Raw genomic sequence first — 24069 nt, forward strand, 5'->3', positions numbered from 1 at the left:
TTAATCATCAAAAAAAAGATCCTCACCATATCAATTGGATGTAAGCATATATTGACCATACAACTATTTATGAAATAAAAAAATTTAACAAAAAATTAAAACTTTTAATTTAAATAGTTTTTAAAGCAAAACATAAATAACATTTTTTCCTTTTCAAACAAAAAATTTTGAACAAATGAACTGATATTGGTTACTACTTAAAATCTTTTTTTGTAAAAAAGTCCGTTGCCGTAAAAAAGTCCGATGCCGTAAGAAAGTCCCAACGTAACAAATGATAACCTTTGTGTGTTGTAAAATAAATATTTACTTGTACTTTTTATTTTTAACTGATAGCTATATATCTAAATAAAATAATAACGTTACTTTCCCCAAATATTTATTTTACATTATACAAAATTTATTGTTACATTAGGACTTTCTAACAGCGTAGGACGTTGTAAGGTCACACCGCGGTATATTCTTATTCTATAATTATTGACCAAAGTGCTTAGAATTGTTCAACAAGTAAACAAAATACTAAAGTAAAAAATGCATTGATTTTTTTACAACAACTGTAATTGTTACTTTTATACTTTAATTATCACCAAAATCTGCACCAACATCATGTTGGTGCAGATGTTGGTACACCATACTTTTCTTAAAGGGTTTACATTATCAGAAACATATATATACGCAAAAATTTCTAGGATGAAAACATGGTTACGCATGTCCACAAAAAAATATGTCCGTGATTGGGTCCACCACTATGAAAGTACACTACCACAAAGATCCACCACTAACAAAAAGTAAAATAAAAAAAAGGTTAAGAATTTTCTCAATTAAAATTTATTTTCTATTATGTATATAAATACCCTGTTTTTTGAAAAAGTAAAATTTTACAAGTTTACTTCCCTCGTTAGGTTAGAGAAAACGAAATAAGACGAACGAATTACGGAAAATAAAGTAAAAATCTTATTTCCTTGGAAAAAACTGTTTTAAAAACTTTTATAACCAAACTTTAAAACAATTAAAATTTTACACTCAGTACAATTTTTTTTTTTCACTATTACTTTCATTGGCTGTAAGGACAGCTTGAGGAAGATGATTTCTGCTAAAAAGTTTAAGGACCACTCTTAAATTTTTTTTTGGACTAGGGGATCAAACTGCTCTTGATCTCTGGTACAAAAATTGGAGAAGAGCCATCTGCACAAATCCAGCCCAAATTATGAATTGGACAGAGTGCTGTCTCTCTAGATAGATCCTAATTTCGTTGGGAATCATTTCTCTGAATTCACCAAATGATCTCACTAAGTAACTATCTCTTGCCCTTTACATACGTTTTTTTTTAATTAGTTTTTTTAAATTTACTTCAAATAAGTCTTTTTCTTACTTTGATTTGAGTTTTGCGTTACTTTTTATTCTTTTCTTACACTTTAACAAACGCCCACCTGACGTTACGAATCATTTTAAACATTTTAAAGTTTATATATATATATATATATATATATATATATATATATATATATATATATATATATATATATATAAGTTTATATATATATATATATATATATATATATATATAAAGTTTATATATATATATATATATAAAGTTTATATATATATATATATATATATATATATATATATATATATATATATATATATATATATATATATATATATAAGCATTTGAGCATACAACAAATGTATACGCACAAACATATATATATATATGTTTGTGCGTATACATTTGTTGTATGCTCAAATGCTTATAATTAAAAAGAAAACGTATTAAAGATTTTAAAAAGAATTTACATCGATAAATTCTGAGGTTTTTAAGCATCAACAATTCGGCTTTTGATAGATAGTTCAATACTCTAAATTTGGATGGACAAATGGTATTGATAGATCGATAGATGGATGTTACTTTCAAATAAACATTTGCCTCTTAAAATCATATTTATACAAAATTCCAAAAGTTTAAAAACTTCTTCTTGCAGAGTCTTTTTACATGATTAAAAACTCCTACCTCGATATTTGTAAAGATTTTGTAAGAAATTTTGAATGTACTTAAAAATATTCGTAAAAATAAGAAATAAGCAATTGATCTTTAACTTAAATTATCTACAAAATCTTCATTAACTGCATTGTCATTCCTCTCGACAAAACCACTACTGTTTATCATTACATTTTCTTCATTATTAAACTCCGATTTTAGCTCAGTTTTCTTCGAAGTACCTTCAATCAACGCTTCTTCGTTTTGAGGCGAGAGATCAATATTTGCTAACATAGTACTTGCTGTAAAGTTGGTCAAAATTTCATCGTCAACTAAACCAGCGTTTAAAAGCTTTCTTTTCACAGAATCGCGTGAAAAGTTGACAAAGTAAAGAGAGATTTTTTTCTTCTCTAACTCTTTTCTCAAAAATTCAAAATTTTTAAGTAATGTAAAGTCTACTCGTACAAAGGCGGACATATCCAAGTATAACTTTTCAATGTTACTTAAATTATTGATCTCTGAAAAAATCGCTTTATTCACTGCGTCCACCCCTGGATATGTTAAATTTTCCATTAGTTGAAGGGTGACAGATTTTTCTAGATCATCTTTCTTAATAAAGTATTTTGGACGTGCTTCACGGGATAGCATCATTAGGATTGCAACGCCCGTTCCCACCATAACTCCATATTCTAGTTTGTAAAAACTTGTACCAAATGTAACTATAAATGGTAATAAATCCCATTTGTGAAACCTCCATATGCTTTTTATTATATCTATTTCAATCATCGTGAGTACAGCCATAAGTATCATAGCTGCTAATCCGGCCGATGGAATATAATAAAAAGCTGGGGTCATAAACTCGAGAGCAATTATAACAACAATTCCTGATACAGCACCTAAATAAAAGAGTAGAGCAGAGTCTTAAAAACACTCAAAGAAACTTATATAAACATTTGAAGGAGGTTTTAAAAAAGAATAAGTTAAAAATTGTCGAAACTGTTCAAAAAATAACTTTAGCTGCATTTACTTACAACTGAAGTTAATAGATTAAAAATATTTAGCTTTAAAATGATTTCTTTTGCTTGTTTTAAAATTAACTTTTACCTGCAAAAGGAGTTTGCGCGCCACTCATGGAGTTTACCGCTGAACGTGAGAAGCCACCGTTCACAGACCATCCTCCATAAAATGAACCTATGATGTTGCACATGCCAACTGCTATCAACTCTTGTTGTGCTTTCGCTTTGTAATTAAACTTTTTAGCAAACGCTTTTGTTATTGACATTTGCTCTATGAACATGATTACAGGTAATATAAAAAGAGATGCTCCAAAACCTTCTATTAGTTCACTTGTAGTTTTCAATGTGACATTGCCATTCTTCAATGGTTGAAAAATGTTCTAAAAAAGAAAAAGCTAAAGTTTTTAAGTTCTAACTCTTATCACCTTTGCCATATGCAGTGGTCAGAGGTAAAATAAAGACTAAAATACACTTTTAGGTATTTGCATTATAACTTTTTGCTTCTGGTTTTGCATTTGCATTAAGACTTTAAATAATTTAGCTAACAATTAAAGATTACTAGCATTTTTATTTTATCTATATCATATCCATTTACAAATACTAAATTTTAGACTAAAACTTTTGGTTTTAAAGATTTCTGACAAGCTGATGTAAATAACTTTAACAAACTATTTATGTTTTAATTGCATTTTTTGATTGCAAGCTAAAAGAAGTAATTTTAAAACTGCAATATAATTTATAGTTTCATGCCAAGCTAGAACGTAACAAAAGATTATCGTTTCTTTATGCAACAACCTCTTCCAAATCTGCAAAGGATTTATTTATAGGATGCTCAATAATTCAACAATAGATTTGTTATTTCTTTATAACAACAATAGGTTTGTTATTTCTTTATAATTATGTTTTTTAGTGTAAGACTATGTAAAAATTACCATTCATTCTTCCTAGAGTTTATACCAATAAAAGATTTCGGACAATAATCTTTTGGACAAATATTTTGTCCAGAACCTCAACGTCCGAAATTACAGCCTGCGAAAAATTATTTTTTATTGTTTTTTTAAAATTTTATTGAAAATAAGTTTCAAATGTCAAAAATTTAAAAATTGCTGAAAATTGTTCGAATTATTAAACTAGAAGGATTTTTTTTTTTTTTTTAGTATCTGATGTCTTTTAATGTCCGATGTCTTTTTCCATGTGAAACACGTTCATAAATTTACCAAAAAAATAATAAATAAATTTCTGACCTGATAAGTCGGCAGCCCTTTTGGGATTGTACCAGCCATTGAAAACTTCTTTTCGAAACCATTTACGTGGAATATATAAACAACGATAGTTGCAAAGAAACATAAGATAGCCATTCGAGAAGCGCACAAAAACCATATTGTAACTTCCATAAATTCTCTCGCTTTGATGTGATTTTTCGGATTCGGATTCTTTTTTCTTTTTGAAAGCAAAACAAAAAAAGTTAGAAATACGACGCAACAAATGCTCATAGTTAAATCCCATATGTTTGTGAGCTTGATGTTCACAATGATATGTTTTATTATCTCAAACACGTTTTGAGGTGCTTTTTTTATTCCAAGCAAATTTGAACACTGCGATACAATAATGGTGATGGCTGTAGCTGACACAAATGCGCTGATTACAAGCTGGGGTACATATTTGATCAAGAAGCCCAGTTTAAAAATACCCATTAGCACTAAAATGACTCCGGTTAGAAAACTTAGAAGAGAAGCACCAATTGGGGAGTTAGTTGAGTTGAATCTAGACGTATACAAACCTAGAGTCGCAGACGTTCCTATGCTTACATCTTTCGATGTACCAAAAATGCTGTAAATGAGACCAGGCGTTAGTGAGGCGTATAGTCCGTTTTGTGACGGGAGTTTAGCAAGATTGGCATAAGCGATGCTTTGAGGAATAATAATAATACCACACGTCAACCCAGCAATAAAATCACAGCGTAATTTTCTCAAGTTATATTGAGGAAGCCAAACCAATATTGGGAAAAATCTCTTGAGAAAAACTAAAATATCGCTCTTCTTTATGTTTGAAAAGATCATTCTAGGTTATTAAAACGAAAAATGTACATTTCACAAGTAATTTTTAAGCACACTGAAAAAGTAGAAGGCTATTGGCTAATACATTTACACATCTTATGTATAAACGTTTTTTTGCAGAAGTCACGGAAACTGGACTCCGTCAAAGTTGATAAATGAATGCAAAGATTGTTTAACTGTTGTTACAAAATTACAGAGTAAATGTTTTACTTACGTAAATTCTCCCCTTTTTACGTGTTAATGCAGTTTGTGATTTTTAGTCTAACATTTGACAAGCAATAAGCATAATCAATTCTTTATTATTTAAATTAAATTGCATTGTCAGCAGTGCTCATTTTTTATTTTTTATCAAGTTTAAAGCAAACAAAGAAGAATGATTTTGAGTTTAATGATTGGGTAATACAATAATGAGTTTATGAAACATGTTGTATGTCAGTTATGGCTTCTTGTTTTTTTGTTAGCACTATTGTTAGACAAAACCATATTAGGATTAAGCCTTTTTAATTATTTTTTTTTAGGTTTGAATTATAAATAATTTTTCACACAGCTTTAAACAAATGTTTGGGGCGTACTTAAGGTATCAAATTACTGAGTCGCGAATCCTGAAGGAAAGTGCTCATGTTTGAATTTCCGCATGTAAAAAAACAGCTGATAAACCAATTTTATTATCAATAAAGGCGTAAATTTTAACAATTTGAAATTCATGGTAAAAAAAAATTTCATTTTTGCAAATTTTATAAAATACGAGTTTTTTTGAAATGTTTATTATCTGAATTAAATTTTTAAAACTCGATTTTTTAAATTCTCATCCTTCTCTTGTTCAATTCTCTTGAAAGATTTTGCCAACAAAGTTTTTTTTTTACATTTACAGTTTTCATTTTGTCTATGAATTTTTTTTTTAATGAAAATGTTTTTGTTTCTGCTTCATTCGATCATCCTAAAGAAATAAATCAATCAAAAGAATGGCTTTCAGTTGAGAAAACATCATCTGAAATAAATGTGAACATATTTTAGTTTGGTGCATAATTATCCGGTGTTTATTTCGCACATTTTGTGAGCCAGTGTAGGAGCTAAAAATGAGTTGACGGTAGGTATCATTGTACAACGACGGTACAACTCACTTGATTATTGATCCGGTAAACTTGAATTAAGTTCTTAACATCCATTTTTACATTAAAAGTTGATTTGATGGCTAACTTTGCTAAAACTTTAATCTTTTCTTTTACTACCAAGAAAATTGGAAGCAGTGGATGATGAATCTTAAACTTTCAACTTATAATATATATATATGTATATTAATGATTTATTTTTTTATTGAAAAAAATTCTTTAAAAGCACTGGATGATTTACAAACTGGCTTTTTTATATTCTCTATAAACATTGAATGGAATTTGCACGGTTGATAGTAGTGTGACCAAGTGGAAATGTTGCATGGATGATGATGATGATGATGATGATGATGATGATGATGATGATGATGATGATGATGATGATGATGATGATGATGATGATGATGATGATGATGATGATGATGATGATGATGATGATGATGATGATGATAATGATGTGACCATTTAATGTTTGAGTATTCTTATTTAATGTTTTAGTATTAGTAAAGTTAAAATATTTACCCTTTACTTAATTTAAATGCCACTGACAAGAGAGAAGATAAGATTATCACTGTGATGCTAAAAAAGGATCCCTAGATAGCCAGCAGCTCAATTAACTTAAAAATTTCGTGAAAAATACTAAGTCAATAGCAGTGTGTACTTGATCTTTTTAACGCACTAAAGAATTATTTGCAAAAAAACCATCGGTTTCTTGTGTTTTGTTCTCATTAAGATTGTGGACGCAATACCGCTATTGTTTCACCAGACTGTTCTTAATGTATGATGATAGCCAACTAAGCATTTAAGTCATTTAAATAACTTTTGAAATGAACAAAAGCTAAAAAAACAAATAGTAAAAGAAAAAGAAAAAACTTATGTGTTTCTTTAGGTGCAATTGTTATTAAACGATCTCTATATTATAGACCGGTCCAATTTTTAATAAATGCCAAAAAAAGTAAATAAATTATCTAAACAATGATAAAAAAAAAAAATAATAAATTATCTAAATAATGATAAAAAAAAAAAATATTATCTAAACAATAATAAAAAAATAAATTATCTAAATAATAATAAAAAAAAGAATAAATTATCTAAACAATGACAAAAAAAAAAAAAAAAGTAGTACTAAGGATAATCTCTTAAAAAAAATCTCTATGAACAAATTCTCATGTTAAAGAAAGTGAATTTGATAATCACATTTGCTTGATCGGTTTTTTACATGAAGGTGATAAAAAATGTTTTATTTTTATATGCATCAATAGGCTCCCTTAAAAAGTTTTATAGAGAACGGAATTGCTAATTAAGACCTAGAGGAAGAACTGGTCACTTTATACTTTCATTCTGATCTTCTTTAATAATTTTTATGTCGTTCTTGATACAACTTTGTAATAAGAACATGGAAAGTATAACTCTTATAAGATTTAAAAATTTTCCTTTTCATCTAAAAATGGTATATAATAGTATTATTGTTTGTATCGTATGTATATCATTGATAGTGAGGACTCGTAAATGATATTTGCTCACTTATCTAATGAAATCAGGCACTAGACTGTTAAAAATAAAGTTAAGGATACAGGATATATTTTCAATTGACTACCATCAAGATTTGATAAAATAATTATCGTTCCATGCCAAGTGAATCTCATAACTGATTTCTCAGACTTAGTTAAAGGTGTGTGTTTTAGATGCATCCTTTGTGAATGAATGTGAGTGAATGAAAGATGCTGAAAATGTCCTTTTGAAAATGCTAAAAAAACAAGAAAAAAAGAAGAATTTGACTCATTTTATGAAAGATGGTACCACAATGACTTGATCGAATTGCTGGCTTGAAAATGTTTGAGCTACAAAAAACTTTCCATTTCATAAATTACACATTAATTTACAACTTATTAATATCTTATTAATATCTTATTACCTTCTTATCAATTTCTTTTTAATATTTTAGTTGTTATCAGAAATTTCTTCAACATTACCTACAACCAGTGAATACAAATAACTTTTATAAATGAGATAAAATATTAAATAAGTATTTTTTTTTTTTACTTTTTGAGTTCGAAGATACAAAGGTACGCACGTTACAACTTTTAACCCTACTCTGTGTGAACATGTTCCGCAAATAGAACTTCTAACTAGTTTTAACAGGGAATGCAGCAATTATCAACTTGGTTCTCTGGTGTCACTCAAGAATACAAATGAATCTAAAGCTGAAGCACTTCCAAACGTGATACGGTACCAACAGTGACGCTTCACTCGGGTCTTAATTCAGAAAATTTATTAAATAAAGTAAAAATATAATAAAAAAAACAAACTCTAAACTATTTTTATGACTGGTTTTCTACACATCCAAAAAAAAAGAGTAAAAGCTTATTTTCAGCCTTTTTTTTTTTTTTCATTAATTTTTTTGTTAACCCCTTAACAGTGTATGACGGTTATATCCATCGAAGGTAAATTGATACTTATATGTGGACGGCGGATATAGTCGTCGTTGAGTATGCTTTTTTTAAAGACTTGTATCTCAGGCAAAATTGCATAATTTTTTTTAGTTTTTTCACTAAAAGATCTGGAAATAGTTAAATTTACAAAAACATCAATTTCATTTCGCCTAAGTATTATCGATTATATATTTTCAAATTATGTTACCAAGAGCACCAACTTAAAATCTGGAGATTCTATTTATCCAATGAGACTAGTTGAGGGAAATTTTCCATCATTATTTTCTCCCAATCCTATCAAGAAAAACCCATCAAGATGTGCAGAATGTAGTGCTAACAAAATTCGAACTGACTCTAGATTCATGTGTGTTAAATGTAATGTTGGTCTGTGTGTTAATTTTTGTTTTAAACGTTATCATACTTCCAAAGATTTGAAATTAAAAGTTTTTTGAATAATATTAAAATATTGTGAAAAAAATACTTTTCAATTTTTTTTTACTTAAAGTTAAGAAGTTTCCTCATTTAAATAAAAAAATATTAAAAACGGCAATAAAAAAAATGTATTCCACTTGGAAAGAGCCGCTGCGAAAAAAGTGTTCCACTGTTAAAGGGTTAATATACCTAAATATCACTATTTAAATCTGATGTCATTCTGATAGCATTGAGATATTGTAGTTTTATACAAAATTTGAAGTTATATTCAATGTAAACTATATTGAAAATCTTATTTCCTGACTTCTGTATCCTTTTCACAAGGGATAAATAACTAAAACTGAATAAAACTGAAAACTTAATAGTTCATTCCACCCAATAAAATATGAAATTACTCATAATTAAAAAAAAAAACACTTTGTTTCAAGAATGTACACATATACAATAAGGCAAATAATTATGTTTCTACAAACTTACCAACAACCTTGCTTTTATTCAAAATGCGAATGAAATCGATATACTACATGTATTTACAGGAATTGAACTAAACACCTACTAGGTATCTGAGATTAATCTTTACCTGGGTTTTCAAGATTTCATGCTTAGTGACTTAATAAAATCATTCTAACTACTAAAGATGTTATACTTTGGGTATACAGGGGGGGGGCGCTAAATTTAAAAGCTGTTTTCTCAGCATTACTTTTACTAGAATACACTTTAACAAGATCATATGAGAATAACTTTTTGGTATTTTAAGATCAACGATTGGTTAAAACATTTATGCTTATTACGCAATCGTTTCAGAAAATCTCCTATTTCTTTAACAAATATTGGATTCGCTTCGGAAGTTTTGGATCACGCAACTACCACTGTGCTGGTTGCTTTACAGTTTGTTTCAAAAGAATCCAACCATTGTCAAGTTTTTTATCCGCTGTGGAGGTAATATGGTGTGAGTGATATTTCCAAGATTTTTACTCTGATATGGTAACAAAAAAAAAAGATGATTAACGTAATTTAAGAAAATTAAAGTTTAAAAAATTGCAAAAACTTTTAAAACAAAAACTTTCATTAAAACATTTGTAAAAGACTTTTAAACAATTTGCAAACTTTTTACAGTTTAAAATTTAAAAAATTGGCGAGACAATTCTGATCCGCTGTGATTTACGACTAAGGCCTCTAGGAATTGGTTTAAGTGGTTTCAAAAGTTCATTTTCTCAAAATCGTATTTTCTTTAATGTCTTCTTTTAATTGACATAAGCTTTTCCTTCTTTTAATCATTCATGCTCTAATTCGTCCCATAGATGGTTAATTGGGTGCAAGTTAAGAATTTCTCTTTTACACGTACTTCACTGAACTCACTGAGGACAATTTTACACGTACTTCACTGAACTCACTGAGCACAATTTTCTCTTAATTACCTTAAGGTTTGAAAATGCCTCTTCCAGAAAATGTTTTTCCAAATTAAAAATATAAAGTGCGTTAATATCAAAAGTTAATTCATTCTTAAAGTAAAACATAAGTAAACAAAAAAAAAAAGTTTTTTATTTGAGGTTGTGTGCCCATTGCCTATACTATTATTCACTTTTCAGGTACTCTCTTTAAGCGACCATTACATTAATTTTTATACATTATGTATTTTAAAATCCTTACATTAAAACCGTTTACAGGTTCCTGCTAATCAAAACTCCATCAATATTTCAAAAACTCAAAAATTTAGCAAATCTGGCTCGAATTAAGAATTTAATCATGCAAACTGAAATATCTCTCCAGTAAAAAAGGTTGTTTGACACTGTTGGATTAGGTTGTTTGAAATTAGAATGGAATGAAAATCATGAGTAAATCCGTATAAAATATGATTTTTTACAATATTAATAATTGTAAAAAACTTTTAAAATTTATAACAAGCGTTTAAATGTTTATTGAATTGCTAACAAGTAATAAATTCTTATTGAACTTTACAACTAACAATAAAAATGTAAAAGTAACAATTCATAATTAATACTCTTAATATCCTAAGAGCTTATGAAAAGTTTAAAGTACTTATAAAAGAAGCGACGTATTAGAAAGTGAAGAAAGAAGAATTTGTAGCATATTTTAGGTTACTTGATGAAAAAAAAGTACAGAAATTTTAGAAATAATAAGTTTAGAAATAATAATAATAATTTTAGAAATAATAAGTTGGAACTGTTTAACAAAAATGAGCAGCTTAGCAACATCGATACCTTGTCAAGGGGTAGCAGCTTCTATGAAGAAAAACTTTTTATCAGTAAAAGAAAGGAGCATCTTCATCATTTCAACGTCTTTAGTAAGATCAGCACATGTAAAATGTTTTAAAACCTATTATGAAAAACCAGGAAGAAAACAAGGAAGTAACTTGCCTGCTAACATTAAGAAAATTTTAGCAAGAAAGTTTCTTCCTGTTTGCTGAGGCTATCAATTAATAGCAATTCATTTTCTTGAGGTAAGTTAGTAAAAGCATTTGAACCGTGTAGACAATGTCTATTGAACACTCTAAAAGTTGCAATCGGAGGAATAAAAAGATCATGATTACTAGTTATTTTTGACTTTAAAATAACTGATATTATGTAGAGAGGCCATTTTTTCACTTTTGCTGTCTTCTTTTTATTGTTCGGCGAATCAAAAAATGTGAGTGTGTACGTAATCAATTTTTTAAGTTTCTATGAATTTGTCTAGAACTAAGGAGATTTTTTTGTTTTGGTTTTCGTTTTGTGAAATTGTTGGTGCAGCGTAGAGAATTTTGATTAATAGAAACGAAGTTCATAATTGAGATTCTCAGTAATAGGTAAGATGAGCTTATAAGCTCATCAGAAGTTGTTTCTTATTACTATAGTAATAAGCAGCAATTTCTGTATGTTTTAACAGGTTCTGTATGTTAATAAGTTCTATATATTAACAAATTTTGTAGATAAACATGTTCTTTAGATTACGATCAAAGTTGTAATCAGTACTGTAAGCGAATATACAAATAAAAATATAAAAAAATCATGAAGACAATTTTTACAAAATGTAAAGGGTTATGCATAACAAATGTTAAAAAAAAATATTGCTACATATAAATTGTCTAACTTACAGAAACTACTGACTTAGGAAATCAAGTCAACAATAGTCTACACAATAAGTATTTACGCAAAGATCTTGTCAAGACCCGTCGCGGAAAGACGTTATGAAAGTTTTTTCAAAAAAAATGAACTTTTTTTATAATTCTCAAAATATGCTTACATTCTAAACCATCAGCATTTAAATGACTTCTTCATCACTTGAAAAAATAAAAACTATATAATCTCATCCCACACCTAGCGCTAGCATTTTCAAGTCACCTGTTTTATGAGCTAAAGGAGAACAGGATTACGTTTTTGAATTCTTACATTTTTGTCGTTCTGGTATTGTTCTTTTAACAATAGCAGCATGTCTATGGTTTGAAACTTTATTTAAAGTTTGACATGTGATAATTTGAAACTTTATTTAAAGTTTGACACGTGATAAAAACCTGTGAACTGTGAAAATCACAGCAGCAGATGTTTTACTAGATAAACGTTTAATGATTTTACAACGCGATGCAGCAACGAAAACTCACGTTCGTTTTTATCAGTAAATACAACCTTCTGCTGATGCACAGACTCAATTCGCATGAGGTAGATGTATAATCAGGGCCGTATTTAGATATTTGGAGGCCCTGGGCATATATTTTGTGGAGGCCCACTCTACCTTAAAAGCAAAAAAAAGATAACTCTATATGTTTTTAATAATTGTGGCATTCTAATTCATAATAATGTGATTATATTAGGAACTGTACATGCACAACAGATTGATGAAATATTTATATATCACTAATAAACAAGCAAATAGTTAAACACAATTAACACGCAAAGTCGAAGATATCTGGAGAAGGGAAACAGATGAATTGAAATTACAATTACAAGCTCGGCACTTTACGAGACTTCATCTTTGCGAAGTCTTGAATCAATTGGTTAAATTCAATCTCTCTGAGAATATCATATTCAGTACTCTTCAAAGTTAGAAAACTAAACTTTTCGGTCTCATATAATATTTTATTTAGATAAATATATTACTTTTTTTATAGAGTTTATCATGGTATGCGCCCAGTCATGACCAAGCAACGCAAACTTATTTGCCAGTAAAATGAAAACATTTTTTGAACTCTTTCGTACGTCTGACATTTCTCATTCAAAAGTGTTTCATTCTACAAGCAAACGAACATCACTTAACAATTACATGTTTTCTAGAAAGAGTCATTATTAGATTTCATAACATTTCATAATATTTCACAACATTTCAAAACTTTTTAAAAGATTTTTTTAGTTAAAGTAATAAAGAGCAATACCTGGAAAAACTCTATCGGACACCATTTTACTGTTGATAGTGTTATGTCAACTCACAAAATTATTTCATTCTTCGGTTCTGTTGTAATATTGTACCTACCTCTTTCGTAATTTCCTACTGAGCAGGCAGTTTTGTTATTTTGCGTTTCAGTCTTATTCAACCCAAAATATAATGCGAAATAAGAAAGTTGGATGAATCGCGATAAAACTATCGTCTGTTCGATAGTGAAGAACTCATCGCTTAAGAAAAACAATTTATTGCACAAGAAAAACAACTAATTGCCCAAGAAAAACAACTCATTGTGCAAGAAAAACAACTCATTGCACAATACAAACAACTTATTCCACAAGACAACTCATTGCACAAAACAAACAGCATATTGCACATGAAAAACAGCTCATTGTACATGTGAGATTATTTATGCTATACTTTTTTGTATGAGACTTATGACTAGCTAAAATTTGAAGAATCTTATTTTGAATAAAAACTCTTTTGTGCTTTGCAAAATAGTTAAGATATTCAATAAAATAGTTAACATAATCAATAAAGAGAGAAGCTGCAACCTAAAAACTGCTTAAGTACCCTCCTATTGAACCAATATAAGGGTGCTCCTACAATAACTAGGTTGCAACTTTGTTTCGTGTTTAACTTATCATTGGTGGAATTAATTGCCAATTACTATTACTGGTACAGAGGACTATAGTTGTCACTCCCCTTTCACCGCTTGTAGCAGAAGGAGCAAAATGTATTTTTGTCAGCTAGTACTTTACCATGTCAGCTAGTACTTTACCATGTCAGCTAGTACTTTACCATGTAGCTACCTGATTCGCTTTGGTTAAAAAACTTGATGAGGATTAATTTACATTTATTAATGTTAGCTAAAATAGTAGCTCATAAAATAACAGTTTAACGCATTAAGCCGATCTAAAGGTACACTTTGTGGCTTTTATAATAAAAAGTCTAGTGCCCAGTTAAAAATCCATCAACTAAATCTCTTCCAATAACATCAATTTTTTGGTGCAATTGAGTTGTGAGAACCAATACCGTACGCTATGAGAATTGGTTATCTCTAGTTGCCCTTTTGTCGTAAAAAGCTTTTGTGAACTAAAGACATAATCCTTGTTTGTTTCTTGTGGTGCATTATCTATCTTAAATGAATTAATCAACCTTGAAGTTTTTTTTCCTTTTTTGTATTAAATGTGGCAGCGCTGTGACACCAACTGCATTTACACCAGTTATATTTGTAATTGGTTTACTATTATACAACTTTTCGAGCTAAAATGCATTTATAAACACTAGTCTTGTTTTCCTTCGGTCTTTTATAAAACCATTTTAGAACAGTTCGATATTTATAGAACAGTTTGAAAGAACACCACCATTCCTCAGATGGAGTAGAATGGTTGAATTTTATTTTATACTTTTTGCTCAGTTGCAGTGGTATAAATTGAGTTTTATCAAAACAAATATATGTATTTCCTCTTTTCTAAACATAGTGCACCAATTCGGAAGTGTTCAATTAACTTTGGACAAAGTCCTGGTCTTGATTAAGGCGAAATCATCTCTTGGTAATCATGTGTGGCCCTAGAAGTTTGGCCCTAGAAGTTTCAATTTAAACTGCTGCTGCTCTTTAGAAATGTTATTGATTTCGTACAGCAGAAATCTCAATTTTCATATAGGTTTTCTGAAAAGAAATTTTCTTTTCTTTTTATTGCAGGTTTGGTTTTACATGTTCTTACATTGTTTTCAAAGAAGAATGTGCAACACTCAATAACGGTACACTTTCGCTTTGTTTTTTCAAGAGTCTTTTTTGTTTTTGCCGTTCCGCTAAAAGTTTTTGGTAAAAGTTTTTGGTAAAAATTTTTTGTAAAAGTTTTTGGTAAAAGTTTGCCGAAAGGTAAAACAAAACAAAAAAGATTTTACAGTAAATAAACTGAACAGGTCAATTGACAAATATTATGTAACAAGTAATCAGTCTATGATGTAATAAAAATCAAAAAAGAATCACAAACAATAATAAATAAAAATTCAAATAAAAGCTACGTTATTCTAATTGCGAGGCACGGCTCATAATTGGTCATATCTGCAGCTCATAATTAATCTAATTGGTTTTCGGTGTTTACTAAGCTTTTATGCTTTACAAAGGCACGTGATAACATTTAAAAAGTAAATGCTGGAACTTCCTTTAAATACACTATTTGTATTTGTTGTATTCGATGGAATATTAATGAAAATGATTGCCAAAGAAGCCGAAATGTGTCTAACTTAAGTGTCTATTTTTCTAAAACCTGAATTTCACGAACAAAAAATTATTTAAACAATTTCAAAACCATTATCAGGAAGTTTTTTGAAAAAAATGGATTGAATAAAAAAAAAGTATAGATTTATGTCCAAAAGAAAATTTTAAATTATGATACAAATCTAAGTAAAAACAAAACATAGCCATTAACAGATATGTTCCCTTAGATTTAACAAAAAAGTAATTATTTATAATTTAAAAAGTAATTATATATAATTTATAATAAAATATTAAAGTATAAATTATACGGACCCCACGGAACATAATAGCAAGTTGTAAAATGAATTTCTGCCGAATATACTTATAAAAATCTGTTACAACTTCGAATAATGCCTTATTTTACTCATTTACATTTTACCGAAAATTAATTATTTTAAGTTATAATATTTCTATAATGAATGCATAGGATGTTGCCGCTTATTAAGAGTTCATTTATAGCCATAATTTGTTATTTTTGTATAATGTGAATACTAAAAATTTTTATTACCTCACTTCATTTCATATCATATAAGAATAAAAGTGAGAAAATAGTTGACAGTATTTTGTAGAAGCTTCTATATTATTCTATATTCTATGTAATTCTAATTTTTTTTTTATTAAGATTAAATGTATGTGGTTAACAGATTTAACAAGTCTGGAAGAAAACTCCAATGGTGTATTTATTGTTTTCATTGCTACTGGCAATGTTGTCAAAATCAAAAATTGTTAATTCTGTTGATGAGTTTTTTTTGTCATCCATTTTGAGATCAAGGCAATATATGGTAGTATGTACTTTTTATTTACTCCTTTTATTGCATTTATTCTGCACTTAAGATAAAAATTTATACTGGTTAGAAACATCAACCTAATTATTATTGTAATTATTATATTTATTATTTATTTTTTAAATAAATCTGAGTTAAAGAACTATTTAAAATAAACTACAATTATGTATAAGGGCAGATTTAATCATGTTAAAACTGCTAGTATATTATTACATTTTTAATTATATTTTGTTATTTTTAAATTTAAAGTACGAATGTTTCAAAACAGAGGTGTATATGTGCTTTGTTTTATTTACACTTCCTGTGCTGGAATACATTAGCTTTTTGACTGTTTGATATGCTTTGATATGTTTTTTACTCTGTCAACTATAAATGCTATTGGAATTTCTTTAGATAAAAAATGTTTAATCACAAACCATTACATTCTCTCAGTACTGATGAGCTTTCAAGGGCTCTAAAGTCACTAAACCTAAATGTTGGCCCAATCACTTCTTCAACCAGAAAAATTTATGAAAATCGATTAAAAGACCATTTGCTGAAAACTCAAGAGAGCACCTCAGTTGATACAAATACTGGTGATAATATTATTGAGAGCTCATCTCAATGTAATGATATAGTTAATGGAAAGGATGATACTGAGGTTAATATAGAATGTAATAATACTGTTTCAGAAAAAATAGATGAAAAAATTACTAATAATTGTATTGAAGCAAATAATCCACAAAACTTTTATGCAGTCTGGACACCATTTTCTCCAAAACATGACAATGACATAAAAGTACCAAGTGTTTATTCCACACAAAAAGATGCATTAGCTTTTATGAAAGAAAATCGTGGCTCCAGGTTTAAACTATTTAAAACTCTTGAAGAGGCTGAAAGCTTCTCTATATCAAAACCAGACAAAGGTTATATAGATAAAATTGTTTCCCTTGTCTCTTTAACTGCTGCTAATAGTAATGGTAGTAACAAAGTGATATTTAAATCACCAACATTTCATGAACTTCTAAAGTTTAAAACATTCATTGAAGAAGACAATTTTATTGAAATTCAGAAATGTTTATCTAATCCAAGATATTTGATAACATCTTTAGACATGCCTGTTATTCTGCATGAAGGTTGTCGTCATAATGCGATGCATATTGCTGTGCGTGCTAATAAGCCTCATTTGTGTAAATATTTTATTGAGCTTTTACATTCACACCAATTTCTTAAGCTGGTATATACAGATGCTGTTCATGATGATTTAGATTTTAGGGAAAGGCATTTAGTGGATTTATTTCTTAACACTCCAGATAAAACAGTAAGAATCTAAGTTTTTATTACTTCATACAAATTTAGAAACAGTTTGTGAAAAACTATTTTAAATATTAAAGTATTTAAATAAACTTCTTTTTTTATTTGTTAAAAGTATCATAAAATATTCTTAAGATACAGGCATAAGTTTTTTAAATTAAGTATTTTAAATCTTTTATAAATCAATTTAAACTTGTTTCTGTAACAAACATCCTGACATTAAATATTAATGACTGATCTCTCAGAATGTTACATTATTGCTAGTATTTCTGCTGCACAATGGATAAGGTCTCAATGACATCTTGACATAACTATACTCACACATTTTTGTGTGTATGTGTGAGATTTATAGGCAAAACATGGCCCCCTAGCCCCAATTTTGTTTACTTTGAAACATATTTCAAAGTGTCAGATTTTTTTCTATAAGATTTAGTAACATATAAGCATAAAATCTTTTTTGATTTTAAGTTGGAAAACATTAAAAGTAATCATCACTAATCAAAGTTTCCAATCCAACCAACAGTTAATCACAATGGCTGTAAGATGTTGTTCTCATCTTGGCATCTTGTTTAAATTATATAATTATTTAAAACTTAAATTATTTTTAAGATTTTGAATCATTAACATTTATAAATTACAGTCTTGCTTTTTCTTTATCCTTATTATTGTGTATTATTTTTTATTATAATTATTTACAATACGACATATTTTTTTATTGGCAACAAAGTGAAGGTTTGCTAAATGTTAACTTAATGTATTTATTTTATCATGTTTCCAGTCATGTGATACAATCTTGCATACTTCATGCAAATTTTGTTATTTGGAAGTTGTAAGATTTCTCCTCACATGTAAAGAAATTGATTTAAAGTCATTAAACAAAGATGGTCTTACTGCATCTCAGGTGATTATATTGTCCTTTAGTCTTTCAATTTCATTAGTGTCATAAAAACTCATGATGTTCTTAATCATATTTTATTTTAGGTCATAGGCCAGCGAGTAAAAAAAGGGATGAAGGTTGTTTGCCAGGAAATTGAAGAGTTGTTTAAGGGTATTTTATATTCTTATGAGAGATGGTCAGATGTATTTATGAAGTATAATTTCATGTAGGTACTTAAAATTTCTTTAAAAATAATTTTTTAAAGAAATTTTACATGAACTTATACTTTAACATTTTAGCTTTATAACAAAAGGTTTTTGAATTGCCTTTTTTACACTGCATGTTTGCATATAAAAGTTAGTTATTTTTATATATTTAATAGTTTCAGAAAGTCATAATTATAATAAAGTATTACAATTTATTTCATAAAAGGTAACAAAAAGAGGGCACATTTAAATTGAACACAAATATCAACAAACTTCAACAAATCAAAATAATAATAGAAGTTAGCCAAGTTAATAGTAATAACTGGAACTGATAAAGGAAGAATTATAGATCAGTAATCAATAACAAACTTTATCACATAGTATACAGTTCAAATATGTTAAATTTTAACATTAAGAATTTATAGTAGTCTATTTTTTTCATGTAAACAGAACCAATGACTTTTTAAATGGGTGACATCTAACCTCTCTCCTTTATCTCTTAAAATATCTTATAGTAATGTTTTTTTTTTTTTTAATTTTTATGCAAGATATTGTTTCTTATAACATAAAAGGATTCATAACAGACTTTAAACCTATTTTATTATGACAGTTCTTCTCTTAGTTTTAGCAATAAGAATGCAATAAATTTTAAAAACTTAATTTTTTTTCTAGTCAAGTCCAAAATAGAGTCTGTTACTGAAATGTTATAACTATAATATACTTATAACTGTACCACATGTACAACTATAATGCTTAAGTCTGACATTTCTTCATAAAAGTCGATTAAATGACATATTCTAGTAATTTTTTACAATCAAGTTTAAAGAGAATTTTGAGATTCTTTAATTTCTTTTTTGTATTTTTCAAAATTAGAGAAAATTGCTCCATTTTTTTTTGTTCTTTATTAATAACAGCAAATGTTAATTAAAACTTAAGAAAGCAGAAGTATTTTTAAAGTTTTATTAAAATTGTTTTTTTATTTTTAGAGAAAGCTTTCATACCACTGTACAAAAATGATTTTTATCCTCAAGTTGGTCAGCCAATAATTACTTTGTCACCAGATGGTCTACAACCTTCAGCTGAAAAAATAAAAGCCTTTGTTGGGCCTGTTACTCCAGCAAAGGTTTGTTTTGTTTTATTAACATGTTTGTTATAATTTTCTTTTAAACTAATTTTTATAGCAAAGTTGTTAGTGGCATTTTGTAGTAAAACTTACTTTTCTGCTTGAGAAGTTCTAAGATTTCTAATTTTATGCTTCACAAAAGTTTTAAAGAGAAAGAAGGAGGTTTTTAAGCAATTATTAAGCAATATTTTAAGCAATTATTAAGCAATAAATTTAAGAAAAAAACCTAAATTCTTGGAAAAATTTTTATCACGGAGTTGTGAGTTTTTGTATAGTTTTATTTTAATGCTATATTACTTGGTGGTTTTTAAATAAAAATTTTTTAAAAAAATTAGTTGCTTGTTTAGAAGTAATCTTACACTAACTGATCCACTAACCAATTTAAACTGTCTTTGCTCAAATTGTTTGCTCAAACTGCTATTCTCCAAAAATCAGGTGTTGAAAGATAAATTAAGCTGGCAAATTTTACAAATCCATCAGAAATAAATAAAAATAAACAATTGATTAAAAAATACCAATAAGGTTTCCACTGACACAGTCTTGGCTTACATCCTTCAAACAATTGTTAAATGAAAGAGCTATATATATGTTTTTTACGAGATGGCTTTCATTAGACTCTAAAATAAATCATTCTCTAAACTTCAATAAGGTTCAGGCAAACCTACTTTTCAAATGTAGATTCTTTTGCATTACACATTTACAGAAATTGCAATTAAAAATGAGATTATGTAGTTTTTTTTGGTTAGAAAAATGAGTAATTAATAAATATCAAACAAAATGTATTTTCTTTTATACAAGTGAGAGGTATTTAAAATTGCCAACTTAAATTTTGTTTGTTCAGTGAACATCTTGAGTAATTAATAAAGCTTCCTATTCTTGAATCAAATTGCTATCATTCTAAAATCACTAAAGAAAGCATTACATAATAATTTTAGCTTGATTAAATGAAAACTGTGTTTTGTTTTTTTTTGTTATTATTTTTTTTTATACAAACTTGATAAAGCTGCGTATTTTTAGTGTTGGTATTTATAAAACAGGTTTGTTAAAGGTTGGTAAAATTTGAAAGTTACTGATTTTTATTGAAAGTCAGGGAAAGTTTCCCTTTAAAATTTTTAGTTTTTCTTTTTTCCCCATTTTCTTTACTGTTATTTTTTTATTTTTTTTTTTTTTGTTTAAAAATACAAAATTTTATATTTTAATATAATCTTTTTTATTTTAATAAAATGCTAAAAAAACAAACTTGCTTTAATTGTTAATGGTTAGATAACAACAAATCAGGGTTTTTTTTATTCTGTACAAACCTTATTTTCAAAATGTAAAAAAGTGTTGTAAAAAAAAGTTCTTTAACCTTCACGATTTCCTAAAAAAGTTAAATATTTAAAGCAGCTGTAATGATTTGTTTTTTTAACCAAAGGAATTAAAAAAACATCAGCAAAAATGTGTTTTTACTACAATTATTTTTAGAAATATTTTTCTGTTTTGCACTATTCATTTTTCTGTTTTGCACTATTCATCTTTCTGTTTTGCACTATTCACCAGTTTCTTTTGCACTATTCACTAGTCTTTGCTGCACTATTCACCAGTCTTTGTTCTAACTTCCTTAATTTTTAAATTTCAGGCTGCTCAAATTTACTCAATTTGGAAAACTCAAAGAAAATCGCCTGTTGCTTTATCGGATATTGATAAAGGCTTAGAAAGACTTGGCAGGTTAAACACATATTGCTAAGTTTTAATTAAGATCTTCAAGTCATAAATAGATTTTTATAAAAACAAGTGAATTTGAAATTCTAGTACTTAGTCCAAGGCCCATTTTTAAAAAAAACACTCCTAATGGTTCTTAATATATGGATTTTTGAAGTTATTTGAAAATATTTGAAAGAACTCCATTAGCTCACGTTTTTTTGTTTTTGGGATAAGTTTGTAACAAAACCAACAAGATTCAAAGTATTATTAGTAAATTAATTGATTAATTAATTATTACTTAAAGTCTTTTGGCTCTCATTTGATTTGTTGATTTGTTTTTTGTAGAGAGATTTCAGATAAAGAAAAAGTACCTTTTGCAGAGTATTGGTTGTTTCTTAATGGTTTCTATAATCTCAGTACAAAACAAGGTCTTCAAAAGTTAGAAGATTACTTAAAAAAAAAGTCAGAACAATCTCAAAACCTTGACGATGATAACAAGTTACCAAAAGAATCATTTATGACCTCAGAAGATTCTTCTCAACAAAATGAAAAAAATCCCAAAGATGATATAAAGCGCAAACTTTCATTCGGTGATGAGACTGTTTATTCTCCTGACAATATTACACACTTTGAAAATGACATTAACTACCATGATGATTCTTTAGAACATAATGATTGCTCTGTTGATTTAGACTTTAAGGAATTAAGTGTTTTTTTTAAAACTTGTAATATAAGGAATAAAGAAACAAATGTTCATATATCACAGAATGGACATCTGATGAACCAAGATAAACTATCTTCCTTAGTACAAGAACCATTCCACCTTTCAAGCAAAAACACTGTGCAAAAGGCAGGTGTAAATATAGTGCGGAAGTTAATTTTTATAGATGGGTTTGTATATTTTATAAACATTTTTTTAACTATTTTTTTTTTGAACTTTTATTATTTGTTTAAAGAAATTTCATCATTTAAAAAATGTGCTTGTGATTTCAATGAAATAAAGTTAATCATTCTTTTTTTTGTGCTAGTGATATACCCACAAAATCAGATTTAGATGTATTACGTGCAATAAAAGATGTGGTATTAGAACCACTCCAATTTCCTAACATTTGGCGTTGGAAATCTTATATAGAGTCTTACTCTGAAAGTTCTAAGATGAGGTGAATAAGAAAGTTGTTTCATAATTTAATTATCTATTTTATTAGCAGAGTAGTAAAAGTAAATTTCTTCATAACATTAAAGAAGCATTCAAATAAAATGCTTTAAACAAATTATGATTTAATTGCACTGTGAACAAAACTGAATGTAACAAAGCATCAATAAAAAAAAAATAACTTCAAGTAACAAAATTCATATGAAAGTAATTCAAATAAATCAATATGCATCAAATTATGTTGTTTTTAATAGAATGTCTTAAGTACAATACAACTTTAACATGTTAATCATACTGGGTTTAAAGCATTTCTTTTGCATACCTAAACCTTATACCACATAAATACTTATATGCCAAAACATGTATTCATTCATGTGTCAGGGTTTGAATAGTGATTAGTGATACTTATTTCACAATCACTATCTTAAAAGATTTATTACATTAATAGTCAAAAACTTTCCTAAAGATTGTTTCATTTTTTTACACAAATTTTCACAGTTTTTATGAAGAAATGTTTACCTCAGAAAAATAAAATTTTCAAATTTTTATATAGGTTTAAACAGTGTAAAAAAGAAAAGAAAAAAAGAACTGTTTTTAGCTCAGGCTGGGACTTTTTATTTTTTTATATGGATCCCAGTTTCATTAATTTTTTTTTTAATGATTTTTTTTTAAAGATTTGAGATTTGATCTGTTTAATTTCTGTAAAGTAAAATTTGGATTTTTTTTTTAAGGTATGGATTTTTTTATTTTCCAAAGGTCATGAATCCTTAGGTCCAGACCCTCTTATTTTTTGTCTTATCTTTTAAAAATCCAGTAATACTCCCTAGTTTTTAAGCGAATTTCTAAACTGGATAGGAAATTTAGATTAAAGAAACTGAGTTTAAAAGTTTCAAATCTTCTTATATCTATATAACAAAACAATTTTTGTTTAAATAATTGATTAGCAATAAAGCTGAGTGCTTTAGTTTTATATATCATTCTAACTTGAAGCTTTTATCTAGGCTATTTCTCACATATTCTCTTTTAGTTCCATGTTAATATTTACCTAATTCATAATATTAGCCTTAAATGTATCCACAAATAAATAATTTCCTTACAAAGTGGTGAGAATTATTTGTTTAAATCTTTGAATTATTATTATTACCTTTTTGTTAATAAATAAATACTATATGTTTTCAGCTGGCCAAGTCCTGGTTCTCCACGATACCATAAATCTAAAAAACGAACAACTTTAAGTAATGTTGAGCATGATGTAAATGATTATTGAATTTCCTTTGTGTTGATTTTT

At 27.7% G+C, this 24069-nt stretch overlaps 2 protein-coding genes across 8 annotated transcripts; one reads left to right on the forward strand and one right to left on the reverse strand.

Moving 5' to 3' along the window:
- Positions 1-1864: 1864 nt before the first annotated feature.
- On the reverse strand, positions 1865-12332 carry LOC145189902 (sodium-independent sulfate anion transporter-like). Of its 3 annotated transcripts, none has more exons than XM_090091714.1 (4): positions 12265-12332; positions 4239-5055; positions 3083-3374; positions 1865-2874 (listed from the first exon to the last, which is right to left on the reverse strand). In XM_090091714.1, exons 2-4 carry the CDS (start codon positions 5052-5054, stop codon positions 2093-2095), a joined length of 1890 nt encoding a protein of 629 aa, XP_089947840.1. In that variant the 5' UTR covers position 5055; positions 12265-12332; the 3' UTR covers positions 1865-2092. The 3 variants fall into 3 exon arrangements, with proteins under 3 accessions (XP_089947840.1, XP_089947841.1, XP_089947839.1); XM_090091715.1 differs by lacking the exon at positions 12265-12332 and adding an exon at positions 5266-5427 and having other exon boundaries at positions 4239-4434; XM_090091713.1 differs by lacking the exon at positions 12265-12332 and adding an exon at positions 5266-5427.
- Positions 12333-16269: 3937 nt separating this feature from the next.
- Positions 16270-24064, forward strand: LOC145189975 (ankyrin repeat and LEM domain-containing protein 2-like). 5 transcript variants are annotated; one of them, XR_016453345.1, is made up of 9 exons: positions 16277-16446; positions 16840-17746; positions 18518-18640; positions 18721-18787; positions 19809-19945; positions 21564-21652; positions 21974-22478; positions 22657-22788; positions 23961-24064. XR_016453345.1 is itself a non-coding variant. In XM_090090377.1 (9 exons), the coding sequence occupies exons 2-9, from the start codon at positions 16847-16849 to the stop codon at positions 24046-24048; spliced, it is 2082 nt and encodes a 693-aa protein (XP_089946503.1). In that variant the 5' UTR covers positions 16277-16446; positions 16840-16846; the 3' UTR covers positions 24049-24064. The 5 variants fall into 5 exon arrangements, 4 of the variants coding, with proteins under 4 accessions (XP_089946505.1, XP_089946507.1, XP_089946503.1 ...); XM_090090377.1 differs by having other exon boundaries at positions 21974-22519; XM_090090378.1 differs by having other exon boundaries at positions 16277-16443; positions 21974-22519.
- The last annotated feature ends 5 nt before the right edge of the window (positions 24065-24069 follow it).

This window comes from Hydra viridissima, unplaced genomic scaffold, assembly GCF_058129835.1.
Source record: "Hydra viridissima isolate aposymbiotic clone 2 unplaced genomic scaffold, HvirCarnegie_v1 scaffold_6, whole genome shotgun sequence".
In the NCBI taxonomy this organism is placed as follows: Eukaryota; Metazoa; Cnidaria; class Hydrozoa; order Anthoathecata; family Hydridae; genus Hydra; species Hydra viridissima.